Below are 20128 nucleotides of genomic sequence, written 5' to 3'. Positions count from 1 at the left end.
TAGAGCGACGGTAAAATGGAAGGATGTTCTTACTGGACAATGGAATGGCCCGGACCCCGTGCTTTACTGGAGTCGTGACTCGGTTTGTGTGTTTCCGCAGGATAAAACGTCACCTATCTGGGTTCCTGAACGGCTGACTCGACCAGTGGCAATGCTACCAATAAGTAATTCGGATCAACAAAATGAAGACACCAAAGACACTCCTGACGATCATGCTATTGACAGTCTTTCACCCCTTAGCCACGCTTTCTTTTCGCCCAGGTGAAAATGGTTCTACATTTCAAGAATACATAAAAAACTTAACAAGAGATGCTGTTTTACTTTCAGGATGGGTACCTCGCAGACATAATGCTACAGGAACTACTTTCAAAACCCCTAGAATCTTCCCTCCTTGTAATCCTAAACACAGTACACCTCCTATATGGACAGGTTGTCAACATGCAGGACCAGCGACTCCTGTACAAAATGGATTTTTTTTTTCACTCCCAATTTCACTGCTAATGATAACTTCACTATTAATGTTCAATTAGGCATGAAACGTGTCAACCCCTTTGACAATTGGATGCTTTTCACTGCAGCTTCAGGATATACTAACTTACAATCTTTTTTCAGTCTCTTAGGAGGGGCATTTCGGCTATGTACTTGGAACTCCTCTACATGGACAAACAGTTCTAGGTTCACTGGTGCTGCCTCACAATCTATGTGTACCAGAAATATTACCTTTCCACCTACCCCAGTTTGTGTGTCCCCCCCTTTTTTATGTTTTTAACTTCTTCTCTTCTCAATTGCACCTCAAGCAAATGCATATTCCTACCTTCCTACCTGTTCCAGTCTCTGTTACAGATACAGAACTGCCAGTACTACTATCTAGAGACAAGAGAGATTTTGGCATCACAGTGGCTGTGGTCACTGCAATAGTGGTTTCTGCAAAGCAGCACTAGCAACTGCCATACCTACAGCAACAGCAGTCAATCACTTGGCCAAAAATACAGCTACAGCCTTACAGACTCAAGAAGCTCTAAACAACCATTTTAAGGCAGGCATATTCCTTGTAAATCAAAGAGTGAACTTACTACAAGAACAAGTGGATATCTTGCAAGAACTTTTGGGACTGGGATGTGTTTATCCTTTAAGAGCAGTGTGTGTCACCCCTATTGCTTATAATAACCTTAGCTCTGCGGCTATGTTATCTAAAAATCTCTCTGTCTACCTTACTGGCAATTGGTCATCTACATTTGATAATTTATCCTGTCAGTTATGAGCTGAAATACTCAGAGTCAATGCCACCAGGGTTCAAGTTGCATCGGTATCCGAGATGTTCTCTTTGTTATCTAAAGCCCTGGGATTGACAAAACAGTGGACTGGAACAGTAGCTGTTCTGATTATTATCTGCTTAGGGATAGCCTATGTTATACGCAGCCAAATCAGAGCTCGCCAAGATGCCCGATGTCATCGACGGGCTATAGTCAATGACATGACATTTGACAGCCATTGAGACAGGCACATCCCCCCAGGTATGGCTAAGCATGCTGGACCGTAGTCAAAGGCGGGTGAGATCCGTGGAAATGCATACCAACCTAAGACAGGGTTCTGACGCCTGGAGGTCAGAATTCCAATGACGGGTAAGGATGTAATTTGCCATGGACAACCTAAGACAGGCATGGTCCCAAGTCATCTTTTCTTTATTTAAAGAATAAGGGGGAGATGTCAGGGGCGGGCTCTGAGGGCCCCAGAGCCACACCCTGGCCTAATCTCTAAGATGGTGCCTGGCAGCTTGCCAGACATAGCTGCACTCATATTCAAGTTTTAGGAAGTAACTCTGGTTGGCTGTTGTACATGAGGCAATCCTGGTATCTGCCTAGAGACTGTTCCTTGATAGGCTGACTTTCCTGGTAGTCTACTCTCTGATAGGCTGATGTTCTCAATAGAAGTCTGAGACTTGCGGAATAAACTCCTTTTTGGTTCCTGTGATCAAGAAGAGCGTACACGTTGTGATTGTCCCCGCGGGTGGTGGGCGATCATAATCTACATCTCTGGTCAACTGTTCCTTCTCTGATTCCTTTCTGTACTATGAGGGGTAAGAGATCACTGCCTAAACTCTGCCATCTTTTCTGAATATCTGGTCTTTCTTTTTATATCAATCTTTCAGTGTATATCTTTTAGTAGGAGAGTTGAAACCATTTACATCTAGTGTTAATATAGAGAAATGTTTATTATTTCCTACCACTTTGATGTAATTCTAATATTTAATTTGATCCTAATTCTAATTTCTTTAACTATTTGCTAATGTGACTCATCGTTTCCTAAGATCTGCTTTTTATTTTTATCTTCTTCTTGGTATAAAGACTTCTTTAAGAATCTTCTGCAATGTTGTAATAGTAGTCCTGAATTATTTTAGTTTATATTCATCTTGGAAATTTATATTTTCTTTGATTTAGAAAGACAAATTTGCCAGATTCAATATTTTTAGTTGTGAGTTATTTTCTTTCCATTACTTGAAATATATTTTTCCAAGCCATCCTGAATTATCTGAACTGTCAGTCCCTGGGGAAACTGAAGTAAGAAGTTCACAAACCCAAGTCATATCTTGGGAACTCAGGGAGACCGTGTATCAAACAAAAAGCAAAATGAGCCAGGGAAACAGCTCAGCGGCAGAGCATGCCTATGTTCCATCCCCAAAACTTGAAAAAGAAAATTTTTAAAAGGGTTGGGAGAGGTGTAAGAAAGGGAGAGAAGAGGACAAAGCAAGGAGAGAACAGAGAGGCAGAGAGTATTCAAAAATAAAGAACTGTAGAGTGAATACCTGTTAACTCATTACAGCATTGAAGAAAACAAAATTGGATTAAGGAATGGAAATATCAAATAATGAGAGGAATCACATCAACCCAATATGGAAGAGGACACTTGTGGAAAAAAAAAAAAGTTAACATTTGAGAACATAATACTACTCATTGATGAAATATATAAGCCAAACACATTCCTCTCTGGATCTTCCAGCTTTGGATTGTGCCAAATACTGGGAGGTATAGTAGATGCTCAAGTCTTGACTGTGGTAGTTTCAGTATCTGTGACCATGGGGTAGAAACTGTATTAGGTCTCTTAGCTATGTATTTAGTTCTTGATGGTCTAGGATTATCTCCTGTTTCAAATGCTGCCCAGAACTCATGTTCTTGCACATCTCCACTCCAACTTCAACTTGATATCTTTTCTGAGCCCATATGACTTTAGGTTTTATTTTATTTATTTATTTATTTGTTTGTTTTTGTGACATTTCTATGCTCCTAAAAGCTCACTGGAGGGTTTAGGGAATATCCTGAGTGTCCACAGCTCTGCTGTCCAATTTTTCCCTGTCTGGTACAGTGGCTTTGTGTCTTGTGGGAAACACCAGGTCCCAAGGTTAACAACACATACCTCATCCCTGCTTTTCTAGGGTGGTCTTTTTGTGGGAATCAGACTGGTCCAGAAGCAGCAAGCAGCACTTGGAGAGGAAGAGAACTCCAAACTTTATTTTATGTCAAACGACTCAGAGGAAAATAAAAACTCCAAATTCTGAGATGTGATCCACATTTTCTCATAATATTAATAAGTTATATGATGTCATCTTAGACCCATCCTATCATTGGGGCCTTTCCCTCTTTTTAAAATAATTCCTAATCTTTGTGGCTGAATACCTTGTACAGGGTCTCTAACTTGAAGCATGTTCACAGAGAGATAAGAAGACAAGGCTCTATTCAAGAGCATCTGTTAAATTTCAAGAGGGAGTAGTTAGAATCTTAGGGCAGTTATTTACAATCCAAAAGGTAGGACCCATGGTTAATTAGGTTTCCTGGAGAAAGGCTGAGAGAGAGGAGCAGAACTGACCCCTTCCCCAGGCATTGGTTTCTTACCATAACATTTTTGTAATTTCATTTCACAACCAGGTCTGGTTTTGCCATCACAGTCTGGGCAACTTTGAAAGCCCCTGGTGATGAATCCCAGCAAGTATGGTAGGTTGTGTGTGTGCCTGCACCCCAGGGTTAAGGGTACTATTCTTGCCCTGCTCTTCTGCATAGTCAATGTGTTCTGAAAGTCCTGTCACAAATCCCACTGCTTGAGACTGGGCAAAGTAAACCATGCCTAACCACAGCTTGTATGCACAGTCATCCCACATCTAAAGGCTAATGTTGTAAGACCTGTCATATAGACTTGTTGCTACATAGAGCTCCTGTGGATTCATGCTGCAGTTGCACTCCTGATCCTGAAATAATTTTGTCCAGGAACCTGCCTATAGAGTTAAAATAAAAAAAGAAAAATGAAAAGGAGGCCATTGGATCTTGGGGATATAAATAAGTAGAGATACAAAGATAACAATGAAAGAGAGAGAGAGAAAGAAAGGAAGGAAGAAAGAAAGAAAGAAAGGGAAGTAGGGAAAGAAAGGGTAAGAAGTGTACAGAGATTTCTGGTCTTCCATTTAGATATCTTAGATGATGCAGTCCCTTTAAGAAAATGTCCCTTTTACCAACTCTCACTGAATTCAGAGGGAAGTGCCTGGGAGTAGAACTTAAGTCATACCAACTCACTATGCATATTTAAATCTACTTTCTGCTCAAAATGCTTATCTATCTGATAGGGGAGTCTTTGTTTTTCAAAATTTTTATGAGTTCTTTTTTTAGTTGTCTAGAGGGGAACTTTCCCTCCCCCACTGATTAGCATACACCAAGCACTGGTAGAGTTTATTTTTCTTTCTTCTTTTGCTTTTTTCAACTCTCTTTATTATAAAACACCAACTGCTCCTGGGCTTCATCTAGTTGTTGATTCTCTGAGTTGAATTCTAGCATTTTCCCTCTGCTCCTTCTCCCATCCTGAAGCTGCAGAACTGCTGATTTAATTTGATCTCTGGGAGCAGTCAGTGCATAGGGTGTGCTACTTATCTGTCATTTCCCCTGCCAAATTCCTACAGGAACCTTTTAGAATCAGTATGTTTCTTAGTATACTTTTGGCTTTGCTTTTAATGGGAATTGTAGTGGAGCTATAGATCAGTTTTATTAATAGATGAGATCTGAGGAAGTGAACAAACACAGAGTGCTCCAACTCTTCCACAACATATATCACAATTTCAGTTGGGTCTTTAGTTCCTCTCATCAGTGTACACTACCTTAGCATCTTTATATGTTCAGTACTGAGAGCTGAGTGTAGTTTTCAGTACTAGGATTATGTGTATTTGCTCTAGAATATGGGTAGAAAGTTAAAAAAGAAAAGAAAAGAAAAAAAACTGTCTGAGGAGTAATGCCCTATCCTAGAAAATATTGTCAGTACCATTCCACAGCTCTCAATGTGCCTCTGAGGTACTCTTGATATAATTACTCTATTTTAAGAAGTTATTACTTCGTTAAGTCCTTGTTTTGTCCTTTGGTTGAACAATTGTTAATTCAATATTTTGGTATCCTCTTCTATTAGCAGATATAGTTGTATAGAGCACTGTACTCTATTAATTTTTTTTTCCTATGGCTCAATCAGGTCCTATTCTTTGTATGTCAATAGTTATAATACCACTTTTGCAAAAGTCATTTTTGAATAAATAATTAGTATGTAGCTATACATACTGAAAATGAAGGACAAGGACAAGGGAAAAATGAGCTCCTTAGGAACTAAGGCAATCATTAGTCTCAGATTCCTTAATAAAATAATGTGCAGTTAAAAGGTACCAAATACGGTAATTTCCCATTTTATTTTTGCCCCTAATGTTTTGTTTTCTTTCCCAGTCAATTGTTTATATGAATATTATCAAATGAAGTGACATTGTGGTTATGTTACTAGAGTGGTAGGTCAGAGACCTGATTCTGGGAATTTCAATAAATCAAGCCCAGTCACTCATCCCCCCCAAAAAAAACAGAAGAGTAAGGTGACAAACAGTGTATCTCCACTGTGAAAACAGGGGACTCACATTGTTAGCCCCATCTTCTGGGGTTTTAACCTTAGCTTCCAAGTTATATAGACGAGGGGGACCAGAAATTCGTATAGTCGAGCAGTATTGATTTATTTTGTGTTCAGGGTGATCATTACCTCAGGACTGCTCAGGACCAGTCTTGTCAGTGAGAAGACAGTTACTCTGGCCTGGGGGTGGGCTCAGTTCATCATAAGATATTTATTGATCAGACCTGTTTTTTCCTGGAATCTAAGGTGTCCCAGAGCAAAGGAGACAAATGCAAAGACAGAGATACCAAGTATTTTATCCTGCTTTTAGTTACCCATGGGACATTTGTAGGCCCAAGTGAAGAGTCTGTGTCCTTGGTACAGTTACACATAGCAGAACTGAGACAGACTTTGTCACATCAATCCTGTGTAAAGGCAAAACAAAGATTTGCTTATATACTTCCAGTGAAGTATATAGGAAGTTTCTTTCACACATTCTTACCTGAAAGCAGTATAATTATTAATGATTAAGGTTCTGATTTAATAAACAATCTTTTTTATAATCCCACTAAAACAAAATTTGATTTTGTTATTCAGTTGACTCTCTTTTAATCTCAGGATGAGTTAATCTTTTGTTTCTAACAGTTATCACATGTCATGGGGTTACTATCAAGGAGAGTATTTTCATACAGAGAGAAGACAGGCTAAAGTAGAATTTTGTCAGTGTTATTTCCTATCTATTTATTCTACTCCAAGTACCATAATTTTAAATGCCACTGATATTCAGGAGTTTAGGATATGTCTGAGAATGCCTGTATAATTGACTTATCAGAATTGTGTAAGTAAGAAACCTGGTCCTAAATGACTAAATTATTGACACTGTATAATAAAAATTCTTAATATTCAAGCATATAATTATTTCAAGTATAATATTCTTAATAATAAGGTTTATAGTACCTAATATTTATAGGACACTTAAGATATACTAAGGACTTCACAAACATTATCTTATTTAACCCATGAAACAAGCCTACAGGGCAGGTCACACAATCATTCTTATTTTCCAGATACAGAACCTAAAGCTTCATGTTAAATTCCAAGAGCATATCAAATGTCTTAACCAAAAAATTGTGAAGATTGCATTTTTCCTAAACACTCACATATCATCTACTTTTCATTCAGTATCTCCTGATACCACCCTAAATTACCCAGACCTTTTTTTATTCTGTTTACTGTGCAATGTCTGCTGCCAAATATTTATGAACCTGAGCCTAGATTTCCTCTCTCTTTTTATGGATCAATAATGATATTTAATACTATATGTTTCACTTGTATTTCTGTTTTCTGACAATTTGCTTTTGAGAGGGGATGTTAAAACACTCAACATTTCTTTAGAATAACTGCCTTATTGGAGTCTAAACTAAAAAGAACTGATTAATTTCACATTGTGGAAGAACATCGACTCTGAAACCCTTTTCTCATGCACTGGGATCAAACTTTTCCAGCACACTCTTTGTCTGTTCAGTCACTTTAGTGTAAACAATGGGGATTTTGATGGAGCAGAGGAGCATATTCCAAATCAGCCTGACCATAAGGTTGACCCCAGGCACCTGGTGAAATGCAAATTTCAAGGGATCTCTCTAGTTGACTCCAGTATTGCATTTATACAGTGCTTCTAATGATTTCTATGATTCAGAAAATTTGAAGAACAATGGTACAATACACTGTTTTTAAAGGGGGAAGAAAAATTCAAAGTCCTAAGATACTGAACAGTCAAACTACAATACCAAACTTCTAGAATCAAACAGAAGAAAACAGATACACATGCTTCAGTTTTATTATCATTATTATTATTATTATTTCCCTGTGAAACTCTGATTTTTGCTTTGAACTCTATGTACTGTCTCTCCCTTGCGCGTAGTTATTACACACATATGACCAGCAACCTTCCTAAAGGGGAAAAAGGTCTATTCTTGAGTACTGGCTCTGAAAGATGTCTCTGGTATTTTTAAGACCCAGTTCAGGTAAGCTTCAGGGCTGAAGATTTGGCCACTTCAAGAAGAACATTCTGTTATTAGTAATCATCAGGTTGGAGTGAGCCATGGGCCCGTCCAGTTGAATATACAGGAAGCAGTTGAGGGTGAAAGTCAATCCCTTATGTCTTTGAGTTCCATGCCACCAGGGACCTTGCAAATAGAGGTCAGAGGAGCTTTTATGTTGAAAATCAGTAGAGTGTTACCTTTACTATGGAAGAAAACAACTGTCTTCAGATATTAATGTCACCATTAGAGTAATTGCTCTGTAAAGCTGTCTCTGGAGTTCCATTTCCTGTTGAACAACAAATCTTTCTTATCACCTTAGTATTCAGCTCATTTTTCATAAGCAGCATATAAAGAACACATTAATCTTTATAGATGTCTGCCTATATTTTTATCCCAAGGTTAGTTATTGTCAAGTGTTTTCAACTCACAACCCTTTTTCTTGCCAAGAGTTCTTCTTATTAACTTCTCCAATAACTACTACTCATCCTTCAAAAGAGCACCATTTATTTTAGTTGAATATGCGATCATTACCAGGAAACTGAGGCAGATGAAATTTAGTCACTTGTTCAAGTTTGCATAGTACATGCAGAGCCAAACAATCCACACAGTTATTTAGTACTCAACCCACAGCCTCACTATTACTCGATAACATGTTCTTAGATTAAGATGATTGTGGAGGATTTAATGAAAAACATGAACAATAAATGATGCCATGACCAATAAACAAACACACATTTTGAAAAAATAACTTCAGATTTTAAGAGATTTCTATATAAAGTGACTAATTAACATGAAGCAAATATAACAGGGGCAAATCTTCTGATTTATACATTCTATTTCTGAGTGCATTCCAAGGATATGCTTAAAAAAGCATTGAAAATAACCTAAAGATTTTGTATTCTATGTGGGAAAGCAGAACAACCTAAGTAGCTATTAATAAGCAAATGTATAAATTATTATTCATTCTTCAAAATTATATCTATCATAATTTTTCTAATATTTTAAAAATTATTCAATGCAGGTGAATATTAATCATCTGTGGGGGTTATAGTGCTGTGAAAAGCCACTAATACAAAATCCATACAACCCTTTTCAAATATTTTTTTTTTCCTGCCTGGTAGCAAGACTTTCATTGAAAAATTAATAAGTTGCAATTGAAATAGATTTGAGCTTTTCTGGTTACCCTCTTTTGCCTTAGCTCCAAGTAGTAGCTAAACTTTTTCCATTTTCTTTGTCCTTTAATCTTCATGATATAACAGTTGGATGTACATTACTTTCTCCATTTTATTGATGAGTCAAGGAAGGTATTTTTTTTTTGTTTTGTTTTTTGTTTTTTCCTTTGAGTAACATGCTCAAGAAGACACAAGCTAGGACTTGCTCCCACAGAAATGAAAAGAGAGCCTCCTCACTATAGCTGCTGGGAAATACAATGAACAGTGTTATGGTTTGAATGTTAGATGTCTTCCAAAATCTCACATATGAGACACTGCAAGAAAGTTCAGAGGAGAAATGATTAGATTGAGAGAACCTTAATCCAGTCAGTGAATTAATCCCCAGATAGGGATTAACTGAGTGGTAACTGAAGGCTGCTACAGTGTGGCTCGAGAAGGTGGGCATCGTGGGGGTATGACTTTGGGGTATATACTTGCTTCTGGCAAGTGGAGTCTCTCTCTCTGGTTCCTGATCATCATGTGAGATACTCCCCTTTGTCACATTCTTCCACCATTTTGTTCTGCCTCACCTGGAGACCTGAGGAACAGAGTTGGCTGTCAGTGGACTGAGACCTCTGAAACCATGAGCCCTCAGATAAACTTTTCCTCCTCTAAAGTTGTTCTGATCAGGTCTTTTAGTCACAGCAGTGAAAAAGCACTAAAACAACCACTTCCTTAGGCACAAGCTTGGCTCCCTACACAAGACCTGCCCGCGCTTGCATGTGGGAGCAGCAATCCCCTTCCCTGCCTTCCCTACTCCTAGGCTCAGTAGAAACAGTGGTGAGAGTTTTTCTCTCATTCTGTCCTATATTCATTTCTGCATCAACATTCTAAAGAGAAAAACTGATTTATAGGATGTGAAACAATGTTTAAATTTATTTTAGCATACATTTAAGATCTACTTATCCTGTCAATAATTGACTTTTAAATGGTATTCCGGTTTTCAAAGTAGATATTTTCAAATGATAAGTAGGAAGTAATTTAATACTAATTAATGTGGAAGTTATACATTTGCATCAGTTAATGAAGAGGGTCTTTAAATGAAAGTATTTTATTACAAAAAGGGGCATTTTCAGTGAGCTTGCTACCTTAGCCAGCAATGTATCATGGTGAAAGTATGAGTTAAATATGAATCATTGAAAAATATACTATGGAACATATTTGAAATGAAATATAACAGAGAACATCCCTTGAACTGAATTCTAAGAACAATTAAGAGGAAGTTTGATTATAATATAAGTAGTTTAATTATCTGAGAAGGACTACATCAGGAAATGATTTATTCTGGGCACTCCAGCATCTCCTGTTGTATAATTACATAAACTTCTTGAGCTCTTACTATGTAGACCATTTGGATTATATCCTGGGCAGAGTGTTCCTACATAAATTGAAAAATGTTGCCCACATAATTTTTGGTTTCTATCTGCTTTGAAGATTGGAGTCACAAGCCATCCACTTTTCCTAAACTAAAGAAACACATTAAATGAAAATTTATTTACTTTATATATTCTCATTAGCTTGTCAGCTCTTATACTCTGAAAGTATTGCCGAAAGTATTGTATTTCAATTTGGAGTAAGTGCACTATAATGTTAAAATTGTACAAACAATATCCTATTCTTTCTGTGATAAGCCTGTTACACTCAAATAAACCAAGGAAGAGTATTAAAAATAATTTACCATAATATTGTATGACATGGCATCATGATGCCTGTGGGTTCCCAGAATTACCCAACTGGTTTTGTGAACAAACAGTTTATTGTTATTTTATTTTCGACTAGCAAATTTATTTTTATTTTAATAGTTTTTGACATAAATATAGCTTAATTTGTACAACACATAAACTTTATCTTCTTCATTGACATTAATTTTAATCTCACCACCTTGAGTATTTTGCTATGTCTGCCAATTACCAAAAAAGATGATGTAATTGAAGACTGCTGATTACTCTATTGTTTCCTAGTGAAACAATGCTTGCGTTTTTCCTTTTTTATTGCAGTAAAAAGGAAATAAATTTTGGAATTAGTAAAATCTTAATTCTATCCTGATTATAACAGTGTGTTTATTGGAGAGATCGCCATATTTTATAAGGTTACAATGAACATTGAGAAAACTTATGAAAGTAATTAAAAATATTGGTAAGAATTGATTGCACTTTTCATTCTCTCCCATATTTATTTTTCTTTTCAACCAACATGTGTTTGGTGTTCACAAAGACTTTTGGTATTGAAAGTTGCAAAATATTTTTGTGAAGCTGCAGTTCATGATTTCATGAATTGTAATTCACAACACGACTATGTCCTACCATATCACCTTAGCTCTTAACTGCATAATAACATATTTCAGATAACAGAGTTACAACTCACTCATCTTAAAGTGTTATCTCATTTTCCTAGACCGAACCTGGCATCATCTTGATTTCCAAGAGAACACCCTTTGCCTGTATTGTCAGTTCTTCCACTGGCATTCTTTTATAAATGGTATTGACTCAGAGGTTTGCTTTCTCTCACTTAATTTTTCCTGCCTGATTTAGTCAATAGCAAAACCGTAATACAATTCTAAATATTCTCCATGCCATGCAAAAGAATGTTATGTATATCAACTTAGCAGTTTAACTGCAGTGCAGAAAAAGTTGTGTTACCAGGGAAAAAGAAAACCTCTGGTTCAAACACAAGTTACAAGTTTTCTGCTGTTTTTCTTGTGAGCATAACACTCCTTGACATGAACACCCACATATGTCTTAGGTAATAACTATTCTAAGGGGGAAATAAGTTGAAAAAACAGCTAAAGAAGAAGGAGATTTACATGTTTAATCTGACATATTAGATCATCTTTCCAAAATGAAATCTTTCTTAATTGGGGCAATCACAATTAATTCATGCATATTCTTGTCAAAGAATCTTTGAATGGTGGCTTAATTGGTTCTTTGCAAGTGAATCTTTTGCAAATCTGAAGTCGTGCTTCACACACTAGCTTCCTGAATGACAGCATGCAGAGATTAGATCACAAGCTGGATTGTAATCATACAATCATACACAGATTGTGACTGTTTCCTACTTAAACTTTCAATTTTAAGTTTAAGCTTTATAGAACCTATCATATGAATTATGAATGATAATATCTACTCCTTGAAATTGATTTAAATGTGAAATTATATAAAACATGCAGGCACTCAGCAGTCTGATATGTAGTACGTACTCAATTTAAGAGTTGTTAAAAGTAGGACGACCTCAAGTTTGAAAAACTAGTTGTCTTTTTTTCAACTGCATTAATCCCTTCAGCGCCTAAATAAACTATTATTATCTATAATACAATCTAGACACCAAAAGATTAATCACTTCTTAGGAAGCCTCTGGGCTTATAATTTGCAAACTCTAATTTAAACATGACCTGCAACATAGTATTAATGTAATGTGTCTTAGTCTTGTCACCCCAACTAGATCATAAACTCCATGGGAACAGGAATCATATTTATTAAGGTCCTCACATTTGGCAAGGAACATAATGTATGAGCTTGCACTTAATTAATGACCAATAGTCATTTAAGTTCTGACAGAGGAGTAAATAAAAACTATACACTGATACACTCCAATTTTATCCAATTTTAATGCTTTTTATTTTGATAATGAAACATAATATCTAGTATAGTGCCTGTATCAAAGAAATTGCTAAAGAGGCATTTGTTAAATAAAGGGATACAGCGAATGTTCATTTGCAGAGCATGAGTGCCACTATTGGTGGAAAACTGCTATACTCTTTTCATGTTCAAGTTCTGGCAGGCTTTAACTATGTATGGGTTATTTGTTTCTTTCAGCAGTATCCCATGCTACATCTCTGTAACCAATATAGTCTTCTATTCCTTGTGTACACTATTTTGGCAAATGTGAGTCTACTTGTCCATATTTACTTGTTGCCCAGTTAGTACTCTTGGAGCTTTTCTAGTTTTCTGCAGACATGTGCAGAGCAGAGGGACACATGAGTTGCCTTGCCAGTTTCCCAGCTGAGGTCAAAAAAGTCAACACCATGCTCCTTAATTCAGCTCTTATTATGTAAACATGTACTTCTTCCACAGTTTACTTAGTACTTTTTTTTTTTTGCATTTTTTGTGCTTTTTGTTGCTAATATCACTGTTTAAAATCACTCCCCATCATGGAACCCAACCCCCAAATATAATATTGAAGTGCTGTCTTCTATTAGTGCAAAAAGGCTCTGATGTGTCCTATGGAGAAAAGGCATGTGTTAGATAAGTTTCATTGAAGCATGAGTTATTGTGTTGTTGCCCATTAGTTCAGGGTAGCATAAGATATATAAACATAGATATTAGCAATATGTAGGTAATATATATATTATATATTTATAAATATAACAAAGTGTCTTTAAACAAAAACACACATGAAATTAAGTTTTATTTTGACTAATAAAAATGTTGTGACCAGATTCTTAAAGAAAACTAGTCCTATATTTGTCCTAGGATTAGTGGTTCAGTGTTTGCTAATACAGTGTTTGCAGTGACATTAAATATAACTAGTATACATAATGAAAATAGGCTATACTATCTTTTTTCTCAACTTTTAGTAATTAACTTATTTGGGGGTCTACAATGTTATGTAGAGATGATGGGGACCAGATTCGATTGTGTGATTTTTTGCTGCTTTCTGAACTGCCCCATACCTTTTGATGTCTTGGGATTGGATGCTTGGACATCTCAATCCAGCTTTTAGGAATAGTCTTTGCTCAAGGTTGTTCATGATCTATCTCAGTTCCATTCATTCCCACTACTTTTCCTCTTACTAGTCACATGTGGTAACAAGCAATGGAACACCATTTCCAGAAACGGATGAATATGCAGCTTTTGACTGTGAAATGTATTTGTCCCCAGGAATCTCATCACAGCTTGATTTTCCTCTCATTATGCCATAGCCAATCATCGTAGGGAAAGAGCACACTGCTCCTAATCTTAAGTGACTCCTGTGTTACCGGCTCATCATGGAATGAGTTTTGTCTAGCCAATATAGAAAAGGTGTCTAAAATAAAAATAGAAAGTGAGTATTCTTTAAAAAAAAAAAAAAAAGGAATACTATACATGGAAGAAGAGAGAGACAGTGAGCCAGAGAGATTCTCTGTTTAATATCCCCCATCGTCACTCCATGCTCTTCATATTCTGCTGTGAGCTTTGAATATTATTTTAAACATTGAAAATTACAAATCGAGGATTTTGAGATTGTCTAGGAATACACACACACACACACACACACACACACACACACACAAACACACACACACACACAGAGTGGATTTAGAGGAAAAAGCTGTAAGCTAGGTAACAGACTAGAGTCTAATTACCTATACATGGCAAACTTCTGGCTTTGTCGCATACATATAGACAAGAACAAAACCTATAACTTATTACCTCACCATGCTGTGGGTGTTCTGGCAATTCAGGGTTACCTCCTTTATTGTAACCTTCCACTTTAGCACACAGACTGAGGAAAACAAATGTACTAGGTTAAGAACTATGAAGTAGAAAGCAGATTCGCATTTCTCTTTGTCCAGTTTACACGATTAGAAAGTCATTTAAGTATTTTGGATTCACAAATAATGAATAACCAACAACCTCCATAACAAGTATTACAGAGGAGACTGACATTCCATGACTATGCACAGTTATGTCTCATTGGTTGGTTGGTGGTTCTGCTTTGCCACTAACTGATACTGCACAGTAATTATTTCTCTCAAGACAGAGCCTGGAAATCAGGGACAGTATGTTAGGTATTAATAGATGGGATGAATAGTCTGTCTTTACTCATACATCATGGACACATTTGTCTGCTCTGAAGACCAAGTGCTCACTTGGCAGTCTGCTTTGGCAACAAAACTTTGTGAGTCAGAAAAATGTTGACAGGGATGGACATATTTCTCATCCCTTTGTCAGTCATAGTAGTAGATTCAAGGTTTAAATTTTGTAGTCAGATATAGAATTTTATACAATATGAAGTGAATGCCAAAATAGACACCAGAAAGTGATATTTTTGCTTCTCTAACCCAAGAGTAAAGGCAATCTCAGATTTAAGTGTTTCAAAAAGAACAGGAGTATAAAGCTTCATTACAAAACACAATACTGTAACAAATGGGAAAGTTTGAATTTCAAAGTCTGAATTTCAATGCAAAGAGAGAACAATAATACTACTTTGCCAAATATGTGGCCAATCATGTTTAATTGAGGCTATTATTGCAGCAAGAAGAAATAACAATTTGACTTCTAGGGAGTGTTAATTGACAGTATTATAATATTTGTGCCATGTATGCATTCACTATAGGAATAAAAGAGGCTTTAGTAATTATATACTGAAAGATGAAAGTATCAATATAAATCCTGGAAATAATAACATAACAGTATCGCTAGGTAAAGAAAAATATTCTTAACTAGATTCACATGGCTTCCAAGAAAAATGATTTTTATGGAAGTATGCTATACTCGTCACTTCTTTTCCTAATCTGTCTTTAACAAGTCTCTTCATTTTCTCTGTATTACACTATTTCTTCTTTAGTGAGAACCAAAATATTGTGTTATTTTTGCATTATACTCTGTGGTCCTATCTTCCAGATTTTATTTCACCCTGTAATGGGTGTTTTAATCCTTGGGAAAACGACCCTTGAAAAGAAACAGGATTCTTTAAGGATGGTAATGAAATACCTTGAAGATTAAATGCTTGCAACCATTTGATATATAATTTACAACTATTACCAGGAAGGGGTGGGAGGTACTATTCCACTTGGTCTTCACCAGCAAACATTTGAACATGCTTGGGTTTTTTCCCATCAACACTATTACTTGACAAATATCAATTGAATGTTGCATGTAAATATCACCCTGAGCTAGGAAATGTGAAGAAGAATGCAAAGATAACACATATATGTACCTGACAACCTTCCATTGGGAAAAAGTCATATTAAAATATTTATACTACAGGGCTGGGGAGATAGCTCAGCTGGTAGAGTGCTTGCCTTGCAAGCACAAGGCCCTGAGTTCGATCCCCAGTACCGCAAAAAAAAAAAAAAATTATACTACAGACGAGAAGTATCCTAAGAGTCAGATAGTAAACTGAGAGAAATGGAGTTCAGTTGAGAGGATTATTGTGAGCTCCATTCAGGGACTAGTTTATAAGGTGGGAAGATGCCTACATGAGTTAAAGCAGGATATACTAAAGGAGAAAGAAAGCAGAAAACATTCAGGATATATATACAAAATTCTCCTAATTTGCTTGAAGTATAGACGAGGTAAATCAAGGATAGGAAAACATGAAGAAGCCAGAACAACAAAGTCCTTCAACACTGGATCAAAGAGTTTGAAGTTTTTTATTTTTACATGATTTTATTATTGTGTTATTACTATAAATATTAGTGTGGGTCATTTTGATGTAGTAGCACATGTATGGAATATACTTTGTTTCATTTCAGTGCCTAGTACCTTCCTCTTCTGCCCCATCCCAATTCTCCCTCATTTACTCCACTGGCTATCTCCTCATCCATTTATTGTTCTTATAAGTTTGTGCTTTGTAGGTGGATGACTCAATCATTATAAGAGTAATTAACCCTCTGGAACCTTGATATTGGTATATATAAAGATGGGATTCACCATGGTACATTCACCCACAACGTAATATCGTCCATCTCATTCCAGTGTTCCTTGCCTTTCCTATCCTCCTCCTCTGTCAACCACATTTCTCCATTATCCTGTTCTCCTTTACAATTTCATGGTGTCCTTCCTTCCCCACACCTGATTTTACTGTAATTTCCACCTATGGGAAAACATTTAACCCTTGACTTTCTGAGTCTGAATTATTTCATTTAGCATGATGTTCTCCATTTCCATCTATTTACCAGCAAATGCTGTGATTTCATTTGTCTTTATGGTTGAGTAAAAATTCATTGTGTATATATGCCCTATTTTCTTTATCCATTCATCTGTTGACCAGCACCTAGGCTGGTTCTATAACATGGTTATTGTGAATTGTCCTGCTTTGAACATTGATGTGACTGTATCACTTCAGTATGCTGGTTTTGGGGGTAAATATCAAGGAGTCAGCTAGCTGGATTATATGGGGGTTTAATTCCTAGTCTTTTGAGGAATCTCCATGCTGCTTACCAAAAGGGTTGTACTAATTTTCAGTCCGATCAACAGTATATGAGTGTACAGTTTTCCTCTCACCCTTAAAGTATTTACTATTATTTGTATTCTTGACAATTGCCATTCTGACTGAAGTGAGGTAAAATCTCAATGTAGTTTGCATTTTCATTTCCCTGATTGCTAAGATGTTGAACATTTTTTCATGCATCTGTTGACCATTTGTGCCTCTTCTTTTGAGAAATGACTAATTCTTTTGCCCATTTAGTGATTGGATTATTTGCACAAAAGTCAATTCAAAGTGGATCAAAAACCCATGAACTAGACAAAAAACTTTGTAACTGCTAGATGAAATTTATTTCACAAGCCATAGATGTCATTTAATATTTTGAACAAGAAAGCAATATAATCACAATTATTCTAAGGATAGAAAGGATAGAATAAAGCATGGGATCAATGGTAGGAAGAAGAGTTAGGAGGTGTTTGAAAAGGCACAGAAGATACAATACACTACTGAACTAGAATATTTCATATTTGGATTTCTTCCTTACACCTGGGTTTTATATCATTTTATTTAAGTGAAGTCTTTATTCTAATCTATAGTTGATAACTCTTCCTTTTTTTATTTCAGATTTTTCACTATTCGTATACTGCTTCATATGTGATTTACAACATACACACTAGGTAAGTTCTTTGAGTTTCTGCTTTTCCTAAGTAATTATCCAGCTTAATTGGTGTAGATGTCAACTTGTTCATGTAAAAATATTCACATTTTTTCAAGGGAAGTTTGGGAGTTAAATCCTCCGGAAGTAGAGGACTCCGTCTTGCAGTATGCAGCCTGGGGTGTCCAAGGGCAGCAGCTGGTAAGAATAGGCATCGGTATGCACCGAGCCCTGTCAATTGTAACTCTATGAAACATGTTTACAGATATCATTTCCTTGTAATAATCATCCTGTTAGATATCATGTTTCTCTAAATTTCTTTGTATCTTTTGTCTAGTATTTTATCTTAAAAATATAACAAATGGTACTAGCATTATTTTCACAATTAATTTTAAAACAAAAAAATTTTATAAAAGATTGTGTAACTAACCTTACAAGATGTCCGAGATATTAGAGCCTAGTTCTGGGCCATTTCTATTATCTAATGTTGTCAATTTTTATGCAAAACTTAGAAAAGGGATTATTTATTTTAACATTATTCCAAAATTTACTAAGAATCATCTAATATTCTTTTGAGAGGTATTTTTTTACCACCTGCATTTTAAATATCACAAACTTAAAGAGAATTAGAAATATAAAAGGAAACTTAAACAAAAGAATATTCTTATACATGTCTCATGGTGCCCATGTAAAGACTTTCTCAAGGTTAACTGCTCACAAAAGAGTCTGGCTTACTTACATGGTACATGCTTGCTCATATGTAAGCATCACCAAATTGATTTGTAAATTGTTCATCAAGTATGTGTATATCTGTCAGCACCCACAAGAGCTCTCTTTGTTCCATATCTTTACCAGTATGTAGTTTTACCATTTAGTATTTGTAACTTCATACTTATGTGTTAATATTTGTAATTCTATATTTGTCTTTACACCAAATTTTAAATTTACTTGCTCCTTCCTATTTGTATGTTAGGAGTTTCTGTTTTGTTTTCTAATGTAAACACTAAAGACTTTCAAATTCTATGTTTAATCTTCATTCAAAACATTTGATTGCAATAGTATCTAAATAAGATCTAATTGTAATAATCTTGAATATATACAATACCTTTTAAAGGATTCATTATTGAAATTTTTGTTTTTAAATTTAAAGACATATAAAATTGGTATTAAGACTAATTTTTACTGTTCAGAAATAAGTCTTTATAATATTGACTTTGAAGTTGATGAGGTTTACTTTCTGGTTTGGTAGAAATTATTATAAATGTTTTCCAGTGATGAAAAATTTATGCATTTCTCATGTGTAATTTTCTTTATATACCTATTAGATCAATCTAAATAATCATTCTTCTAAAACTTTTATTTTTTTATTTTGTTTTAATATAACAAATGATCTCAGTGAAATTAAATTATTGGTACTTTAATTAATATGTGTTTACCTACTTATCTTAGTCATTTAGTTATTCTTTTGGGGTTATATTATGAATTGCACCCAGTGAGTAACTTTACCACTGAAATATATCCCAGTCCTTTTTAATTGTTTTTAAATTTTATTTTCGAGACAGGCTTTCACTAAGTTGTTGAAGTTGGCCTCAAATGTGCAATCATCCTGCCTCAGTCCTTTAGTGGAGTTTCTAGATATTTTAAAAATTAGAATTGCTACATCCATTACAACTGAGTGGTTGAGATTTATTTCTTCTTTTCTATGGGTCTCAATTTCCTGATTCATAAAATAAGAATATGTACAGCATCATATTGTTATAATTATTTTGAAAAATATAACCATTACTCTTAATAAGGCATACATCACTTTTATTCTATTTCATAAATTTAAGAAAATTTTTTAAGTGGATTGGAAAAATAGGGAAGTAGTATTATTCCCTACTTTTCACATCATAAGAGGGCTGTAGAATAATATACTGTTACTATTTAATGTTTATTTTCATTGGAAAATATTCTGGACCCAAAAGTAATCTGAAAGTACATATGCCTCAGATATGGTCTCTGTGAGTGTTTGGTCACATGACCCTGGGTGAGTCACTTTTCCTCTTGGTACCCAATCTTCATCAGCTGTAAAATGAGGATGTTTGACTCTGATTCTTGTACTTAGCTATCTAAAATATTTTATTGGTCTAATTTAATAAAGTTTTTTAAAAAATTACATTACAATCATTGGTTAAAAAGCAAGGCAGAATATGCAA

General features: G+C 35.4%; 1 protein-coding gene across 3 annotated transcripts in view; it reads left to right on the top strand.

Annotated features, from left to right (window-relative positions):
• Dpp10 (dipeptidyl peptidase like 10) overlaps positions 1 to 20128 on the top strand; it is a 1299115-nt gene that overhangs the window by 1137234 nt on the left and 141753 nt on the right. For all 3 annotated transcript variants that reach the window (XM_047546244.1, XM_047546243.1, XM_047546245.1), the window contains exons 6-7: positions 17900 to 17952; positions 18050 to 18131. In XM_047546244.1, the coding sequence (XP_047402200.1) occupies positions 17900 to 17952; positions 18050 to 18131 (135 nt within the window). The remainder of the gene's footprint in view (positions 1 to 17899; positions 17953 to 18049; positions 18132 to 20128) is intronic.

Source organism: Sciurus carolinensis, chromosome 3 (genome assembly GCF_902686445.1).
Source record: "Sciurus carolinensis chromosome 3, mSciCar1.2, whole genome shotgun sequence".
Taxonomy (NCBI): Eukaryota; Metazoa; Chordata; class Mammalia; order Rodentia; family Sciuridae; genus Sciurus; species Sciurus carolinensis.
The sequence above is the reverse complement of the archived record's forward strand: the minus strand, read 5'-3'. Positions and strand labels throughout refer to the sequence as shown.